Raw genomic sequence first — 19,089 nt, 5'->3', positions numbered from 1 at the left:
AACCATGGAAAACTGATGAGGGCTGGAGGTTACGGAAAATGAATTACTCTACATCCATGTAGAGAGACTCACAGATGCCAGTTGAAAAGAAGATTGGCCTTCTACTCATACATGACAAGAATGAATGAAAACAAATTGATGAAGAGCATTTTTGAGCAAAAAGCAAACATTAAGCAGTTCACACAGATGAATTAATCACAAAGATCTCGCAATTGCAGGGATAAATCCAACAGATAAGACAGACACATATAGGAAAAGAACCAACTTTATGAAGGTTTTCAGAAAGGAACCAGAGAGTGCATCAATAAAAAAATCGTCCCAAAAAAGGAAGGAATAATGAATGAGAGCTGGAAAAAAGGAAGGAGAGTGAAGAAAAAGAAATCAACCAGTAATTAACTATCAAACATAACAGAAGAAGAAAAAGTTCCTTTCTAATAAATAAAAAAGGAAAAACTGAAATACCAACTTTGCATAATATAAAAATTTAATTTTTAATCAACCATACAAAAAAAAAACAAATACTGCAATTAAATGGTCGCGTTTATTTCAAAGAGAGACTCACATGAAATATGATTCTGTAAACAAACTATTATGAATAATATGTTGCTGTATTAATTTCCTAATCATCCATGTCGGTCATATTTAAACAAGTTTTCAAACCAGAATAAGTGTCAGGAAACAAGTCCCAGGATGAAATGTATGAGCAAGTCATAACAGTAAAAATCATTTGATAAGAAAGAAAGCAACTACTGAATAAAGATATCCATGAACCATTGGTACATTTGATAATGTATGAGTCCTACAATATTATGATAATTTTGCAGTTCTCAAAGTTATGTAACCAGTCAATAAGATCAAGATTGTGAGTTTTTTTAAGGGATACAAAACAATGCAAGACAATAAAATTTACTGTGTAAAAATTTCTTACTACGGAATGTCTACTGGGCATTTCTGGCACTGATTTGGATGCTTTGATACATTTTAGCAATTATGAATCAATCTGTTTTAGTAAAAATGTGTAAATTAATGATACTGATTGGTGAATTTTATGGGGGGGGGGGGAGTAGAGTTATGTGCAAATGATGCATCCAAGAGATAGAGAGACAGATATTATTGTATATAACTGAGTACTTTCATAAAATGCAATAATTGTATTGTGTATCTCAGTTTGGTTGAGTGTTTCGCAGTAAATTTTTGATTCACATTCCATGAAATCAAACAAAATCAAGCCCTTTTCGTCCCAAAAAATAGTAGCCAACATTTTTCGACTCGAGTATGGAGATTGCTTAAACTTTTTCGGTTTTGGGGAACTTGAATGGTGCAGTGGCAGCATTCAAGTTGTTTCAATTCTGCGTTGGTGTAGGATATTCAAGTCTCATCACCTGTAACAATGTGGGAAAACAAATCATCTCCAGCTTGTCGATAGCGGCCCAAAAATCCACTGCACATTCTTTGCTCTTTGTGTTAGTCGGTGAGCATTTTCGGTACTGATATCCGAGCTTTTCTGTAACATGCAGATATTCATCAGCCAGAGCACTAATCATCAATCGCCAATCACATCGGTTTTCGGTTCACTTATTGAATGATTTTGTCAGTCTAAATACTGGGCCTGCCAGTAACCTTTCCTTCACTCATTACTGTAGTGTTCCACTCACTAGGCGCAACTCCTGATGAATTTCAGCAGCTGAAGATCCTTTTGCACACAAAAATTGAAGCAATTACGAAAAAGTATTTTTTTTTTGTAACTTGGCATTTTATTTTTCTTGAGAACCATATTTAGCATATTCAAATATTTTAAAACAATTTCAGAACAGTTTTTTTTTAAGAAAAAAAAATACCACTCATACGAATTCACTGGAAGACAAAATTCCCATGCTAAATAATGATATAGTAAAAAAGTTGTTTTTATAACCAAAATAAATGAGAATATTATTAAAAAAAAATTTTTCTTACTAGTACAGAGTTCATCATTGTGAAACCTGTATTACTGGCATATACATCAGAGAATGATATTTGTTCTGCCATATAGATTCCTTTTATAATGAATACAGGCTATTTTTTTGTATTGTCAAATGCTGTACAAAGCATGAAAATTAAAATTATTTTATTATAATTAAAATTTTTTTTTGTTGAAAACGTCAGTTATTTAGTTTGTTATCTTTTAAATGAATAATTGTTTTGGAGGTCTCCACATCACACTGTTAAATATTTATAAGGTTTCTTTACAAATAAAATTTTATTTTCCTTGTTTTCTTGATCCATATCCATTACCTCTTCTTTAGTCATTATTTTATATATGGATTTGTTGTTGACAACAACAGTTTATGGTAACTCTGTCTCAAGAGAATTTTATAACTAAAATTATTAATCTGTGCTAACCAGAAGCTGATATTCTAAACGTAATTATTTTCTTCAACACCACAAAAAATTATTGATACTGTAAAAGGAAAATTTTTTATAGGTTTCATGAAAAAAACAGAAAGAAAATTTACTCATGACAAAACTGAATCTACAAAATAATAAAGGGTGATGTAACTGGGAAGAACTATAAGGAAGTAGCAGAAATTGTAATCATAACTAAGAAAATGTTAGATAAATTTCTGTTAAGATACTTAAGGAGGTTGCTTAGGACAGTGGTTCCCAAACTTTTCTAAATCACGGCGACCTGTTTCAATTAAAAGATGAAACTCAAATTATTGCAAATTTTTTCAAATCGTGGAATTAAACTGGACACGGCCACCCTTATTTCCTTATCCATGTTGATTTTTCTCTATACTTGCTTTTTATTACAAAAACCCAGCTTTGCCTTATCACTTAAAAGAGGAGGATATTCACTTTTTATTGAAATCCAAAATTCTGTCAATTCCATGCTGTCAAATTTTGCTTTCAAACTGTTGTCACAAGATTCTGTTGTCGATAAGATTCTTTTCTTCCGCAGAAGTAAATTCAGATGGAGCACTAGTGTTAAATGGAACTTGAATCCATGCAAACCTATCAAAATTTTCATTTTGAAAGTATTTTTTAAACCAGATTATCTTGTTTGACACAGTGCAGGACTCAGATGCTTTGATGCAAGCACTTTCCTATGAATAATTCAATGCGTTCACACTGTATTTGGTGATTTGCTTCGAAAAAGTGCCTGTAATTTTCCATAGCAGCCAGGCATGAAGCGAGCTCCATCAGTACAGACACCAACGCACTTAGGTCAATTCAAATTATTTTCAGATATGAATGTATTAAGAATTTCGAACAGATCCTGAACCTTTGCTCCTGCAATGATATTTTTATAAAACAGAAGGTCTTCTTTAATAATTACCGTCTATAAACCATACATAGCATATCAAATGAGAATCCTTATTATCCATAGCCTCATCTAACTGCAATCCAAATTCCACTCCTTTAATTTTTTCAATTAATTGATTGTTGATATCCTTCATCATATGTTGTATTCTCTGACTAATTGTGTTATTGAACAAAGACACTTTTAAAAGCAGCTTTCCAGCAGACCAACCATCATGTTCACCATATCTACAGCAGCCAGTAGAATAAGTTCTTCTGCGATGGTATGAAAGCGTTGTTTGGTATACATGTAGTCTTAAAAAAAAGTCACGAGATTTGCCAACCAACCATGTGGTGATCAGCTTCTAAGTAGCACTTAATTTACTTGGAAGCATTCACTCTGCTGCCAAAACTTTCATACACAATACACATTGTCGTCTCTTCACCATTAATTTCTGTTGACGTAAGACCAAACTCTAATAACTGGATTGTCGGCTCATGTTTACTAGAATATTCTCCACCGGCGACTTTACTTTTATACAGAGTCAAGTAAAAACACACCACACAAAACAAAATCTAGATATTTTTAGTTCCTTACTTTGTTTTTTGTTCAATTAATTATGAAGCTTTTACAATATTTCACGAATATATGAAGAGGTCGCAGCTCCCCGGGGTGCTGCAGCACACAGTTTGGGAATCACTGACTTAGGAAGTAACTGAATATATATATATATCTGAAATAGTGTTAATAAACAAGAAAATGAATATGATTCAGACTGATACTAAAATGATAGAGATATGCTAAGTAAGATACATGCTTTGTTAATGATAAGTACATAAACTCCCAGGATGATTAAAAACGAGGGATAAATTAATAAATAAATTACAAATGTACAGCCTGCAACATCATTCATTCATGCATAGGAGAAGGGAAAGCAATTAACAATAATAAAATAATATAAAAAAAAATCATACATAGCTTCATGAACAGTACTGACAAAGTTTAATTATATCACAAAAATATACAGTTATAAAAAAAGGTAAATATTGTATTCAATTTACTTACTATTTAATATTCATATTTTACGTACAAATTATGAACTAATAGATAAAGGAACGTCTTTACTTTTTTCAGTATTAAATTTTATATTGGCCAATGTGGTTAATAAAAAAATAAAAAAATAGTGGGACATAATCTCTTTTTCGGTTTTACTTCAGAAGATGCACGAGGGTGACATATTATATTAATGTAAACTTGTACATTCCATTTTCTGAAGTAATACCTCGCTATTTTTTTAATTATCATTATTTATTAATGACAATGCAGTAAACCAGAAAAAATAACCACAACCAATAAAAGAGCAAATACAAAATGAATTTTTATACAAAACAGATTTATTACAGGGCTGTTTTATTTCATAGGTGCCACCCAATTTTTTTTTTTAAATTAAAAATAATGAACAATTAACTGCCATCTGATTGTTTTTTTACATTAAAACATATAATGAACAATTAAATCTGCAATAATATTATTAAATATTGTTTTACAAAATACATATTTGATACAATATTTTTTTTTCACTAATTTGTTTAACTCCTCATACCAGTAATCAGAGATAATAATAAGCAATACAATTTTATAAGATTTGATTCATATTGCTTTTATTAAGCAAATATTTTATCATTTTATCACGGTTCTGTGATTTTTTTTTTAATGCATATTGTTTTCAGCAATTCAGCATCAATCCTTTTAATCTGATTTAAGTTTAATTTTGAGTTTTAATCTGATTCCTCTAATATGCAAGCCTTAATTTCATTCTAACAACCCCAACCCTTGCATATGCACTGTAATATCGATATTAAAATGCAAATTAATTCAGTAATGTGAGAAAGATCCCTGCTGACAAATTTCAATAAACCCCTTTATGCATATTAAATACATATGTACTTAGTAACAAAAAGTGTTAATAATAAAAAAAAATGTTTAAATTTAACCAAGTAAAAGCAATAATGAAATAATAAAAACATGAATTTTAATCTGTTAATTTTTTTATTGTGATTTTTGGTAAACAAAATGATAATAAAACACTTTGTTTGCAGGAATATTGTCTATTTAGTAATAATTTGAGTCATCATGAAACATTCTAGTATTTACCTGTTAACTGCATCCAAAAATTGCTTGTTTTTGTTAAAAGGTTTTTTGAATTTTCTAAATGTTTTAGTTGAAGCAAAAAGGTAACGGGGATAAAAGTGGCATAATGAAATCAAATTGTTGTTGCTTTAAAACTATTGTTGTTAATATATTCAATAAAATGAAGCAACATTACAATATTTAACAAAATTAAATCTTGTAGACCAAAGAACTCAAATTTTTGTTAATATTCTTGAATAACAACAAAATTAAAAATGATAAAACATTTACTGTAATTTATTACAACAAAAATTTATACAAACTAATATTATTATAATACCTTAATAATAGCTGGGTGTGGGCCGTCAGTAGTAGTTTTCTCTTCTTGTGGTCCATTTTCCTTTGGTTTTCCTTCTTCCCCGCCTGCGCCTCCTCCAACATTGCTTGGAATGATACGTCCCAATTTGTACTGTTGCAACTGTATAGAAAAAGAAGAATGTAAATTAAATAAATCATTTTATCAATAAGACTTATTTTTGATAAATAACTTAAGATATGAATTTAAGGTAATAAAAGACAATTAAAAATAAGTCAATGCCTTGTCTCAAGAAAACAACTAACAAAAAATAAGCAATTATTATAAATCTGTTTAATTTAAAAACTGGATGTGTTAATACATCCGTTTCCTTTTAACAATTTCTCATCTGAGAAATGAATTAGTCTGAATAATCTATTGGTATTCAGGTTTTAAATTTAAATTAATAATCTCTAGTCTACATAATTATGAAATACATGAAAGAAATAATCTAAAGAATGTGTAGTTAATTTTTAAATATTTACATTTGACATTCCATATAAGATGAAATAGCCAACACACACACACACACACTTTCAAATGTTTTTACACAATAAAGATTATCTTTTTATTTTACAAAACTAATTTTTTAGTATCACTACCTATTTTACGTTTTGTTTAATGTAATCTCAGAGACAAATATTTTTCTACATCATTCTCAGAAAGTGTAAGTTATTCCTAGTACATGTTAATTTTTAGCATTTAATTAAATACTATAAAATATTTCTAACAATTTTTTGCAGTACAATATTTGATTCATAAATAACTATTAAATATTATATCAATAATACTGGGTGTACAAAGATCAATATCAGGATTTTAATTTATTATGTCTCTTGGATGAGGTGTACATAGTTGATACAAGTTAATAAATAATCAAAGAGAAAAAAGGACAATTTTATTGCATTTTTAGTTAGTTTGACAAGCATTCTATAGAAAGTTTGTCATCCTCCGAGTGATAACATTCATCAATGACATAATCAATTTGAAAAGATCAGATATCTGTGGAAAGGGAAGAATACAGGACAACCAATATGTCTGAAGAAAATGTTGAATGCATCAGGGAGTCTTTCCTACACAGTACTAAATTAGTTAGTAAGGTTGGCTGTGAAGCAGCATTGCTGGTTATGACAGTGTGAAATGTTGGAATATGCAAGCAAGGAAACGCTTGCATACGAGTATACATTCATACAGTTTATAACTTTCCAGGCTTTGATTGCCTACCAAGTATATTGTGCATGGTGACTTTGTGATCTAAATGTTAGTAATGATGAGCGAGCCAAAATGTCAACTTAGTGGAAAAGTTAGCACATGTAATGTCCATACCCGGTATGAGAAAACCCCCGTGAACTCTTACAATGCGAAAGGCATTCCTTAAAATCAAATATTTTCTATGCAATATCCCAACAGCAAGTTTATGGGCCATTCTTTTTCACTGAAGCAAGTATAACAAAAAAGAAGCAACTATACATGGGTCTTTTCTCTACTGCAAGGTGCACTAGGGAATTTTATTTCACAATAAGATTGTGCGCCTCCTCACTGGCTTAACTTTGTACAGTGACAATGAATGATATTTTCCCTGACTGCTGGGCGTGGACCCAATAATAGAGCTTGTTTGCACTGGCCTCCAAGGTTAGGTTTTCCCTAACAGTTATGTAACTCAGTTTCTTACTGGCTGGGTTTGGCCAGGTGAATTCAGATCTGTGCCCATAGTATGGGGTACAGGAAGATGCCTTCCATGTATTGTATGAATGCAAAATACGATCTGCAGCACACCGTAACCATCTGTAGCACACCTCTTATCAAGTTGAATTCTTCTGGGTTGTGTGAACTTTAAAAAATATTCTTTTTTGTTCACTCCTGTAGTGTGAAATTACCAGTTTATCATAGCAAGACTCCCACCCTCCGCCAATAGACTGCAAGTAAGCAATAAAAAATTAAGCAGATCTCTGTAAAACTGGTACAGGGATTTCATACAAAACAACAAATAAATCAAAAGTTACTGAAAAAATAATTGCAATTAACTTTATTAAAAAGTATAGAAATTAACTTTTTTTTTGTCAATGGAGTCCGAAATGTTAGATTTACTATTACTGAAAAAAATTTGTTATTAGTTTTTTCAAAACTGTTGTAAACCAGTTATTAATGAACTAACAATTCCATATTTATATAATTTTATAATCTATGTATATTTGTAGTAGGCAGGGTTTCCTGTATTATTACTATAATACTGATAAAATGTACACATTAAAAGCATACTTAAATCTGCAAGCTTGAACATTCAGTTCTATCCCTTCCCAAGTAAAAAAAATGTTTTTTACTTGGGAAGGGATAGAACTGAATGTTCAAAATTCTGTGTAAAATTAATCTCAGAAGATTGTGCATAGGGACATGGGACGTTCACTCAATCCGTTATACAGATACAAAGATAGCAAGTTTTATGACAGTTTATAGTGTTACTAAAAGAAAAACTTGTGCAAGGATGACGTCATTACCCGTTATACAGATACAAAGATAACAAGTTTTATGACAGTTTATAGTGTTACTAAAAGAAAAACTTGTGCAAGGATGACGTCATTACAACAATCAGTTTCTTCTGATGCGATTTTATTTGCAATATTCTAACATTGCAGCATTCTAACATACATTTTATGAGGAAAATGGGCTGAATTATTATTTTTATGCATAATTACAATTAAACATATAATCTTATATCAAATGAACTATACAGCTAATTGAGTGAAAGCCATACGAAAAAAGAGCATCAATAAAACAAAAAGATCTGTTGGGACTCTTTTCACATTTAGTAAGAGTAAATTTTCATATTTAGTAAGAGTATAAGGAAGAAGTATAATGAAGCGTGTTGATTTCTTTGTTTTACAAAAATTTTCTAAAAAAATTACTAGTGAACTGCTCTGGGACCTTTTTTAAGAAATACTTACTTCTTCTTTGGTAGATGCAAGTTCCTCTTCAAGAGTCGTATTTCTTTCTAAAGCCACCCGTAATCTTTCCCGCACCTGAAAAAAAGTTATTAATTAAACATGCAAATTAGGTTTAGGTTCAAAAAAGATTTCATTCATAAAATTCATACATCACTGACCAACTGTTTTAGCAGCAACTGTTGGCAATTCAAATCCATTTTAACCCTTTAAACTTGGAATTTCAAATAATTTAGAAAATCACATGAAGATTACACGTACCAAAAATCAATATGATTTCTTCATTTGTTGACATAAATTCAAATCTGATTTCAAAAAAATAAAAAATGCATTTTAACTCTTTAAACTCGGAATTTCATAAAAATACACAAATCGTTTTTTTAGATTTTTCTCATGACAGTGTAACACATGTTACCAAGAATTTTTAAAAAATAGTAATTTCATTGTTACTCCATTTTAATGCTTTAAATTGCGAATTTCAAAAAATCATTTGTTAGTGCGCACTTATTCCACAAGAACATGTACGTATATACAAATTTTCAACAACATATTTTGAATAAAAAGAAGTTAACTTTCATTATCCAAGCACGGGACAGGATCCACAGAAAGATGTAAAATCCAAAAACATGTTGCATTTTATTTAAACCATACCAACAAAACAAATTATAATAACTAAGTATTACCATTACTTAGCATGTATCAAACAAACTCAACATTCTTAAAAAAATTAAAAATGATAAATAATAAATAAAATGGAAAGCACTTTTACATTACATTAAAGGTCAGGGAGACCAATTTATTAAATTAGAACCTGTTCACCATCACTTTAATTTTAACACTTACAATTTCTATACTGAATAATTTACAATTTCTGCAGTGCAAAACATATGATATAAAATTTAATATAAAAGTTAAAAAAATATTAACATAAATGAAAACAAATCAAGGTGGGAGTGTAAAAAGCGACTTGTGTATCAAGAAATTTCATTTCTGAAACAATTTGCTATATACCAAATAATCAGCAAAAACTTTGTTTGAATAACAGTCATGATTTTGATGAATGTCATCATCTGGTGACATTTTTTCCTAAAACACCTAAGGCGTAATGCTACTGTATTAACAGACTAACCAAGCAGATCTTTGATTTGATAAATGTTTATCAATACATATTCACTAAGGACAGAATGCTTTTTAAAGAAGCAACTAAAAAGACACAAGAAGAGAAGGAACAACACTCTTAAAGGACGAAAGATATGTCCAAAGTTGATTTACTGTACACTTCATTTAAACTTTGGTAACTATCAGCATTTTATATTAGTTTATATATTTTGTTTCACGTCGCTCAAGTAGTTATGTGGTGTAAGTGAGAACATGTCGGATCCGTAACCATGGGCACATCAGTTCAATCCGACTTCATCTACATATTTTTTTTTAACTTACATATATTATTTATTAATAATTATTAACCTCTGTAAAAATTTTTGAATTCAAATGAAAGGTAGACAAAATTTTATTTCACCAATAACTAATGATTTTTTTCATACCTTTTTTCAATCAGAGGTTAATAATTACACTGGTAAACATAATTTTTGTTTCCTAACATGTGATACATGATTTTGTACTCAGAATCTTTCTATCACTCACCATTTTTAAATAATTTTTAAATTTTAATTAATGGATTTTTTTTCATTTTTCAATGTATACTTGCATTTTAAGCTCCTATATTGTATTTTGTTAGCTCTTTTTTTATTGTTTAACTTTGTTAACATAATTTGTAAGCTATAAATAAACAATACTAGACAAAGAATTAAATCACATCATAGTCACATATTATGACATCGTATCTAAACTGAAGAGTGAGCCTTCATGGACAAGATTAATCATGTCTGTGCAGGTCAAAACATGTAGCTTAAAATACAGCTTGTTAACAGCACAGTGTCATAATGCCTTGAAATTGTGTAAATGATGTGTTTGCCTTTTGTTATGTACGTGGTGAGTTTACCGTAAAATCAAATAGAAAAAAATACAAAAATTTCAGGCTTTTGACAAATATTGTTAAACCTGAGGACTGGTGCCTTTTCATAGAGTCATCCAGTATAGTATACAAGTGGTTCGAAATGCTGATGATATTTAGTTCTAGAAGCGACAACTTCACTCAATTCATTAAATGGACTACAGTCTTACATAATCTATCTGAGTATGTAATGAATACAATGTTATTTTCGTGCAAAAAAATGCTGACTGTATCGCTCGGTGAATTACATAAATCACAGGTTAGTACGGCGACAGATGGTGCAAAGTGATAAATTAATCATAACGCATTATATTATGCTTCAAATGAGAAAGGTTATCTAGTTATTTTTTTTTAGTAAAGAAAAAAGTGAAAAAATAATTTTCCCTCTAATAGAGAAAACCACAAATTGTATTTAAACTTGCTTAATCGTTTAATATTTTTTCACGTTTAAAATATCCGAAAATTCAATTTAATATAATAAGAGCACTTACACAACATATGTAAGTTGAAGATTTATATTCTTAAAAAAAAAAAATAAAGAAATTAATACTGCATCATGAACTAGACTCGAGTCGATGAACGTAATAAATAAAGGTATCCTAATAAAATAGAAAGACCTAATAAAATAAGGGCTTTATATTCTCTTTTTTAAACATGTTAACACTAAGAGAAAGCTACATCTAATATTTCCTGTGTAATGTGAACGTAGGGGTTCTGAGAGGCTCTCGGTGAAGAAAAGTGAATTAAGTAAATTATCCGAGGGCTTCTCTCACTCGGCTCATCTCGACGTGCTGTAATTCGACGGAGGGGAATCCGAGAAAGACAGACGCCGTACAGTTCATTTAACTCGCTATACACCACCACCGTACCGGTGAAATTTAAAAGCTCTACGTACGTTACGAACTTAAAAATAAATATCATACTTTTTTGCGTTATATCAATACGGATCCTGTAATTTAACGAGCCAATATTTAATTAAAAATGTACCAAATATTTTTTTTTAAACATAGAAAATGAAATAAAATAAATTTCTAGAGCCGGAGAAAAATAATTTTAACTCGGAATCTATTTACTCCCACATTATTTAATTGTAGTCGATGATAAAGTACGAGTAATAATTACTAATTCTGGTTGTACGATCGGGAGGAGTTCAATTTTATTCAGGCCGTTGTCCTGAAGTGATATCGTTAACTGAATCCTATTTCAATTTCGCTATCAGAAAATTACAAAGATGATCCAGAAGGGAAATCAGAAGTACATTTAAACAAGTAAATTTTATTAAAAAAATTATGTAACAATCATTTAAATTCTCATTAAAAAATGAACACAGCCTTCACAGAGTCGATAAAAAGCTCCTGTTAATTTTATGGAGATCACAACTTCCATTTATAATAATAAGAATGTTGAGAATATAATATAATATAATAGGAACAGAATGCACAGTCAATATATTGCAGTTGTAAACGAAGTTATTAAAAATAAAAATAAAAAATTGTAATACTCATAAGAAATAAATATAACAGAAATATACACAAGAATTTCGGGTTTTAGAAATTTATATTACTCATTATATTTATAACTCATTAATAATAGGAAACCATTCGGTTTGTTCACGATTAGTAAATAAATCAAATGAATTTGAAATTTATCTATCAATAATTATAGGTATTACGAACTTTATTACCAGTTCCACGGTGACAGTAAATCAGAAAGCAGAGCGGTGTAATGATTTTTGCATCTTCAATTTCATAATTATTAATTTGTTCATCGATCATGAAATAAATGAAATATGTGAAACTAATGAAATAAATAAAATTGTGAAATAAATAAAATTTTAAGACTGATATCTTTAGAAAAATCATTCGAATCACATAAAACAACATACAAAATTCTGAGCTCTTGTGTTTGAATTACGTTCCTGAAACGTTTATCTTACAATCGATCGTATAAAAGAATATATTACAATAATATGCTGTATCAGTCGATTTACAAACAGGTGGGCTACAGAAGAAAACTGATTTTATCGTATGGCTACAAAGATATCCAAAAGTCAAAACACAGCTTAAATTTTTTTATGGAAATGTGTGTAAAGAATGAGTATGCAGACAAAAAATTCAGGCCGTAAAGCAAAATGTCACAACCATAGCAACCTTTAAAACTCGACACCCTGGTATTGATGTGACACAGTCTATTTAATTACGTAATTTTTGTCGGTAATTTATATAAGTACAAATTTCTTAAAAATGGTTCCGCTGATATATTTTAATAATAAAAAATAATTTAAAAAATGTTTTTAACCAGCTTACCAGCAAAAAAGATGCATTTCGAGTTTTTCAAACCACCAGATAAGTCAAAAATTAAAATGAGAATAGTCATGACTGTTTGAATGCAAACCAAATTAAATACATAGAATTTAAAAAATGGTTATATTAATATAGAGCCTTTACGTGAAATTAAAATACATAATAATACAAAAATTATGTCTTTACACAACATCGACATAAACATAAACGAAAATTTATATATTAAATTATGCTGCGAATGTAGTTTTTCACTTGCTAGAAACAGACATTTGGTTTAGCAATGGGTGGTGAACCTTAATGTGCAAACACTATTTTATACAAACGTTATGTTTAAATGTTTTAGACATAAAAATAAAATAAAATTAGAAATATTTCGTATAATTCATTTCATCCACGGTTACAAAAGATGGCTGTTTTTATTATATAGAGCATTACATTATTTAAAAGTTTCTCTAAATAAATATAATAATTATAAAATAATAAATAATAAGATTAATACAATAATTAAAACAATATAAAATTTAAACAATACAGGCAAAATTTTACAAAGAAAACACTCATAGTCTAAGTTATAAAGATTTTGATATGATATATATCGGTATGACCAACCGTAAATTTTCCATACGCGGCAAAGAACAACATATTAATATTGTTAAACATAACACACCCAAAATCCTAATTTTGCTAAACATATGTTAGATAGGGGTCATACATACAATCAAAGTACTTTTTTCCTATAATTATTTTAATACACGTAACTAAGAAAGAAAAATGTTAACGTATACTGTTGACATTCAGACAGTAATTTTTGACTTATCTGGTGGTTTGAAAAAACTGAAAGATCTTGAGAAAATACATCTTTTTTATTGGTAAGGCGGTTAAAAAAGTTTTTTTAATGATTTTTTATTATATAAGTGCATTTGAAGCTCATAAATTCGAATTTTTCTCCCTCAGATAAGAACTCTTTATTCGGATATAAGATTGCTTTGCTTCAACACGTAAAATTTCTATTAATATTAAAACATAAAATATTAATATTAAAGCCACATAAAACATAAAAAATTAGCAACATCAACACATCCAAATCCTATGATATTTTCATAATTAATTTTCGGTTGTTAATACAAAACAACATAATTCCCACTACGACTTAAATTCGACTAAGAGATTAAATAATTTTAAAGCCATCGATATCAGATTGGCTAGCGATCAAACAAAGTAGTTAAATTTGTGCCGGTATACCGATACGTGTTGGTGTTAATTCTCTACATTAATTACGATAAAGCAATTGGGCGTGTTAAGAGGCTTACTTCATACATTTAAACACGGGAAAAAACATTCATTTAACCGATCGTAATTCGATCGAAATCGTAGTGGCTTTTCCCTACTTTAATTTACATTGGAAAAAAATATTCAAAATAACTATATATATTAAAAGGGTTTTTCGGTCGGTCGAAAATACGTAATGCGTGCGCATAAAAACAATAATAAAAATAAATCCAACATTTGAAATTTTCCTTCCGCATTTTAACTGAATATTTTTATCCCGCCTAAAAATCATTGCTGTAACGGTGAAAATGTAAATAAATACATTACAGTAGTGTAATATAAGCGGCTTAAGTGAAGCAGAGTTGCAGAGGTTATGGTTAAAAGGGGGAAAGGGGGAAAAATGCCATATGGGAATATCACCAATGGCAACACAGAGAGCAGTAACTCTGTCGTTCTCCCGGTGTGTTGCATGCTAAAGCAATAAACATGTACACAGCAGTGACGCCTCTATCCTTCTCACACAACAAACCCCTCTCTGCTTCCTCACAGAAGAAGAGATTATTCAACCCGTGTTATTAAAGTACAGCGACTGCTAAAAGTTACTCTTCTGACGATACCCTCCTGCAACGACCGATAACTATTTGGACTATTCTCTGAACATTCTGGCTGATATTAAACAATCGGAATATATTCTCCTCTAGAAAGGGAATTAAATATTAACGTTACAATACAATTACAATATTCTACAATGTCATATGCTCGGCCACAGTATAAGGGCTTCAAGTCTTTTCTGTCGGTAGAATTATGACAAGTACAATAACAGGAATTAGATATTCAATAATACTATTTACCAGTTTGAGATTATTGACTAGCATTTTTTATTCTACATCCCGTGTCACTTGTGTCTTGTTCAAGCCGCAATTACATTCTACTAATTAATTTCTTACTTACTGTTGAAGGGAATTAAATATTCTAACGTTACAATACAATTACAATATTCTACGTCATATGCTCAGCCACAGTATAAGCGCTTCAAGTCTTTTCTGTCGGTAGAATTATGACAAGTACAATACAAGTACCTGGAGCACAACTTGCATCTTATCAGACGATATAAAAGTTACTTTCCTTGATATATTATTTATAATCTAATGCATGTTTATTCCGATCGACTTAACAACACTCCAAATTTAATCAGATCCTGCCAGGCAGGAGGGTGAATTCACAAAATAGTTTGTTTAATAACCTTGTTCTCTCTAAACACGAATGTGAAATGAAACTGACTGAGTCAAATCGATGCTGACATTCTAGAAATGTTTGTAATAAACGCTTGACTGCTTCTATTAAACTTCATGAAACCGATCAGAGAATTATGGCTTCTGAAAATTCATCAAACATTTCCTAGAAATTCAGAATAATCTTGTAGTTTTGTTTTCAATGAACCTATTAATAAATAGGTTAGAGGATATACTTCTAACCTTTAATAAATACAAAAGGAGAAAGGTAGAAAATAACTGTTATCATACATTATATGAAAACAAAACAAAATCATAATATTTTTTGAATAAAATTTGTCAAATTTTTAATATTTTTAATCAACTCCCAACCAAAACACAGTAAAATTCAGCAGTAAAATTCAGAGTACAACAAACATTTACAAATTTACAGCTTATACAAGCAATAGGAGTTACAATGATAAAAAATAAAACTAATAATAAAACACTAATAAATTTTATTACAGGAGTGCCAGTAGCAACAACAATACTATTAAGTAAGCAAATAAAATTTACAAACTATTATCCCCAGCAGCTAAACAGTGATTATTCATGACTAAACTTAGTTGTATGTTACTGGCCGCCTGCACAACTAAGTTATACTCGTGTCTACTCCCCTAAAGACCTGTGCTGCGATATAATGAGCAGGACTTCCAACGAGTAGAACATGTTTATCCCTTCTAGTTAAAGGAAAGTTTCACTCCCCTGTATTACCAACATAAGCAATACAACCATCATCTGGTAATATAGTAACAGTAAACTTGACTCCTATTTCACTTAATTAGTGAAAATAAACCTAATACGTGTCACATTCAAAATAGACTAATTACATAATAAATTATCATGATTTAAATGAATAATTTCTAAGTTAAATAAAAAATTAAGTGAAACTTAAGAGTAAGTAATAAAATAAAAATTGAAATGTCACAGAATTATAGGACAGAACTGTTTATTATAATTAAGAATTTATGTGTAATTATTGTGTTTGTTTCCATAGATACTGGGTAATTTAGTGAAAAAAAAAACAATGTATTAATCAGATTCATGCCAATGTATATATACGCATTTAAAGTTAGAGCAACAATCATGAGATAAAGTTGCACAATAATAATGATGATGATGATGACATGAAGGATCAATCACCACTATCCTAGAACATATATGGAACTGCGATACGAATAACCAACAGGAATATAATCAAGTGAATGTAAAATTTTATGAGTTTATTCAGTATCAGACAATTACAGAACACATCAGCATTGCATCTATCAGCATGATTATCATAATGATAATCTGTGAAAAAGATATTAAATGATTTACACTACATTACAGTAAAACATATGGAATCTACTAAATGTTTACTAGGGTCACAACAATTGCACAGAATTTCCCACAACTAATGAAAAATTAAATGTATGTAATATGAAATCAATATAAACTGATTTCATTACCTAATGACAGAAAAGTACATGCATTTAAACTTTTGCCCATTAAAAAAAAAATCTATCCAAACAGAAGCACAACCCAACATATTTTTTCAAAGTTTACTACCTAATACAAATCATATTGATTTGTATTAACCGTGCCCAACAAATAGTAAAAAATAGGGAATCGAAAGAAAAGGGAAAATCTAACTGTAATTCAAGACAAAACCTATCCAAACAGTGCTTCAGGACCATTCCAAGTAGCAAGGGATCCTTCCTGCCCACAATTCCTCAGGAGATTGTGATATCTTAACCGAGGACCCATAATGATTTTACATTGACCAACTAAATATTTTCCGGCCTTCATGGTGCAAATGGTAGCATCTCAGCCTTTCATCCGGATGTCCTGTGTTTGAATCCTGGTCAGGCATGTCATTTTCACAAGCTAAAAAATTGCCATTTCATCTCAGCCTCTGAACCAATACCTAATGGTGGACCCAGAGGCAAAAAAAAAGCTCAAATATTTACTCTTTCCTCCCTGTGAAAATAAACTGCAGAAATTTCCATAATAATTTTTCCAATACGTTAAGTGTTTGGCCTAAATATTATAAACTTAATTCTAAGCAGAGAAGGGATGAACCAATAAATATAATTAACACAAACTAACTTAATCATCACTATAAGGATGTATAAAATTCCAGAACACAAACATAATTATAAAAAATAAAACAATAAATCCAAGAACAAAAATAATAATATAATTTCCTTAAACGTTCCCCAGAGCGATGAAAGATTCAGCAGAGGTTGTTTTTTAACTATGAAAGGAATTGTTGGTATTTTATATAAGGCAAGTGGTGCATGTTGAAGTATTATCCATGTTAAAGAGGGTGTTGCCTAGATACGAGATAAAGAAACACAAAAAGAAGTAAAAGAAGGAGACTAAGAACGTCGAATGAATGGTTAGGAGTGAACTATGAGTAACGTTAAGTTGAAGCTGGAGGGCTGCAGGATTAAATGCCACTACTATAGCATCATCACTAAAGCAAGCAACAAGTTCAACACATCGACGTATAACAGGCCTCATCTGTTCTTCAAAATAAACAAATCGGTGTTGCCTGGCAACAGAATTAACTTTTTACAATATATTTCCAGGCGTTCAATACTTCAGTTAAAAAATACAGACAAAACAAATTACTACTTAACTAAAAATTTCACAATTCAAGTAATATAAATAAAAGAAAAAAGAGTAATAGTAATAGCATTGAAAAATTAACCTTTCAAATTATAAAATCTACATTTAAATCCAGAAAAAGATTGATTTTATTAAATAGTCAAATAAAATTAAAAGAAATAAAACCTCCCAACTGCTGATCACATAAAAAATTATACGAAATTATAATAAATTTGAATCATTAGGAAGTTGATGTAAACTAAATTTTGAAGATTACATTTTGTACACCATTACCTACAAAGTCCTTTATATTAATAAAGGGTGAGTAATACTATTATAAAAAACATCCTCCAAAAATATAATCTTGGTTTACAATGTCTATCTCTAAATTCTCTAAAGAACATTTCATCTGCTATCATGAATTTCAGTTAAAATAAGTGACCCTACATTTAAAAATTAACACAGCTTTAACTTATGATTTATCTTCTATAATCACTTTTCATGAAAAATGTTACTGAGATCCATCCTATTTTAAAAGTGTGAAGTACTTTAACCCAATTCGATACCTGCTTGTAAACTTCTACTATTTTTGGTTTTATGGCTTGAAGAAAATGGCATCAATGATTTTTTTCTTAATACACCCAGTATCACTTAAATGACTGATATGAATTGTTTCTATGGAAATTAAAGCAACTACCTCTTGGGTTACACAGGTCAAAATACCACTCAAAACCTTTTTTAACATTCAATTTGTATACATAGGCAAAGTTTGAAAATAGTTTCAGCCAATAATGCAAAGGATTACAATGTGTTAAGTTACAGTCTTCTCTCAAATAATATAATACTCTATTAGAATGTAATATTAAACTATTAGCATCAATACAGCTACTTATATAGGATATACAAGTATAAACAAGTATTTAACTTTGACTT

At 29.7% G+C, this 19,089-nt stretch overlaps 1 protein-coding gene across 4 annotated transcripts in view; it reads right to left on the bottom strand.

The window, feature by feature from the left end:
- Nucleotides 1–19,089, bottom strand: part of Liprin-alpha (PTPRF interacting protein alpha) — a 681,298-nt gene that overhangs the window by 125,508 nt on the left and 536,701 nt on the right. For all 4 annotated transcript variants that reach the window (XM_075371365.1, XM_075371367.1, XM_075371368.1 and 1 more), the window contains 2 exons: nt 8,708–8,782; nt 5,751–5,888 (listed from right to left, as the gene is read on the bottom strand). In XM_075371365.1, coding sequence (XP_075227480.1) covers nt 5,751–5,888; nt 8,708–8,782 — 213 coding nt within the window. The remainder of the gene's footprint in view (nt 1–5,750; nt 5,889–8,707; nt 8,783–19,089) is intronic.

Source organism: Lycorma delicatula, chromosome 7 (assembly GCF_047948215.1).
Source record: "Lycorma delicatula isolate Av1 chromosome 7, ASM4794821v1, whole genome shotgun sequence".
Classification (NCBI taxonomy): domain Eukaryota; kingdom Metazoa; phylum Arthropoda; class Insecta; order Hemiptera; family Fulgoridae; genus Lycorma; species Lycorma delicatula.
The sequence above is the reverse complement of the archived record's forward strand: the minus strand, read 5'-3'. Positions and strand labels throughout refer to the sequence as shown.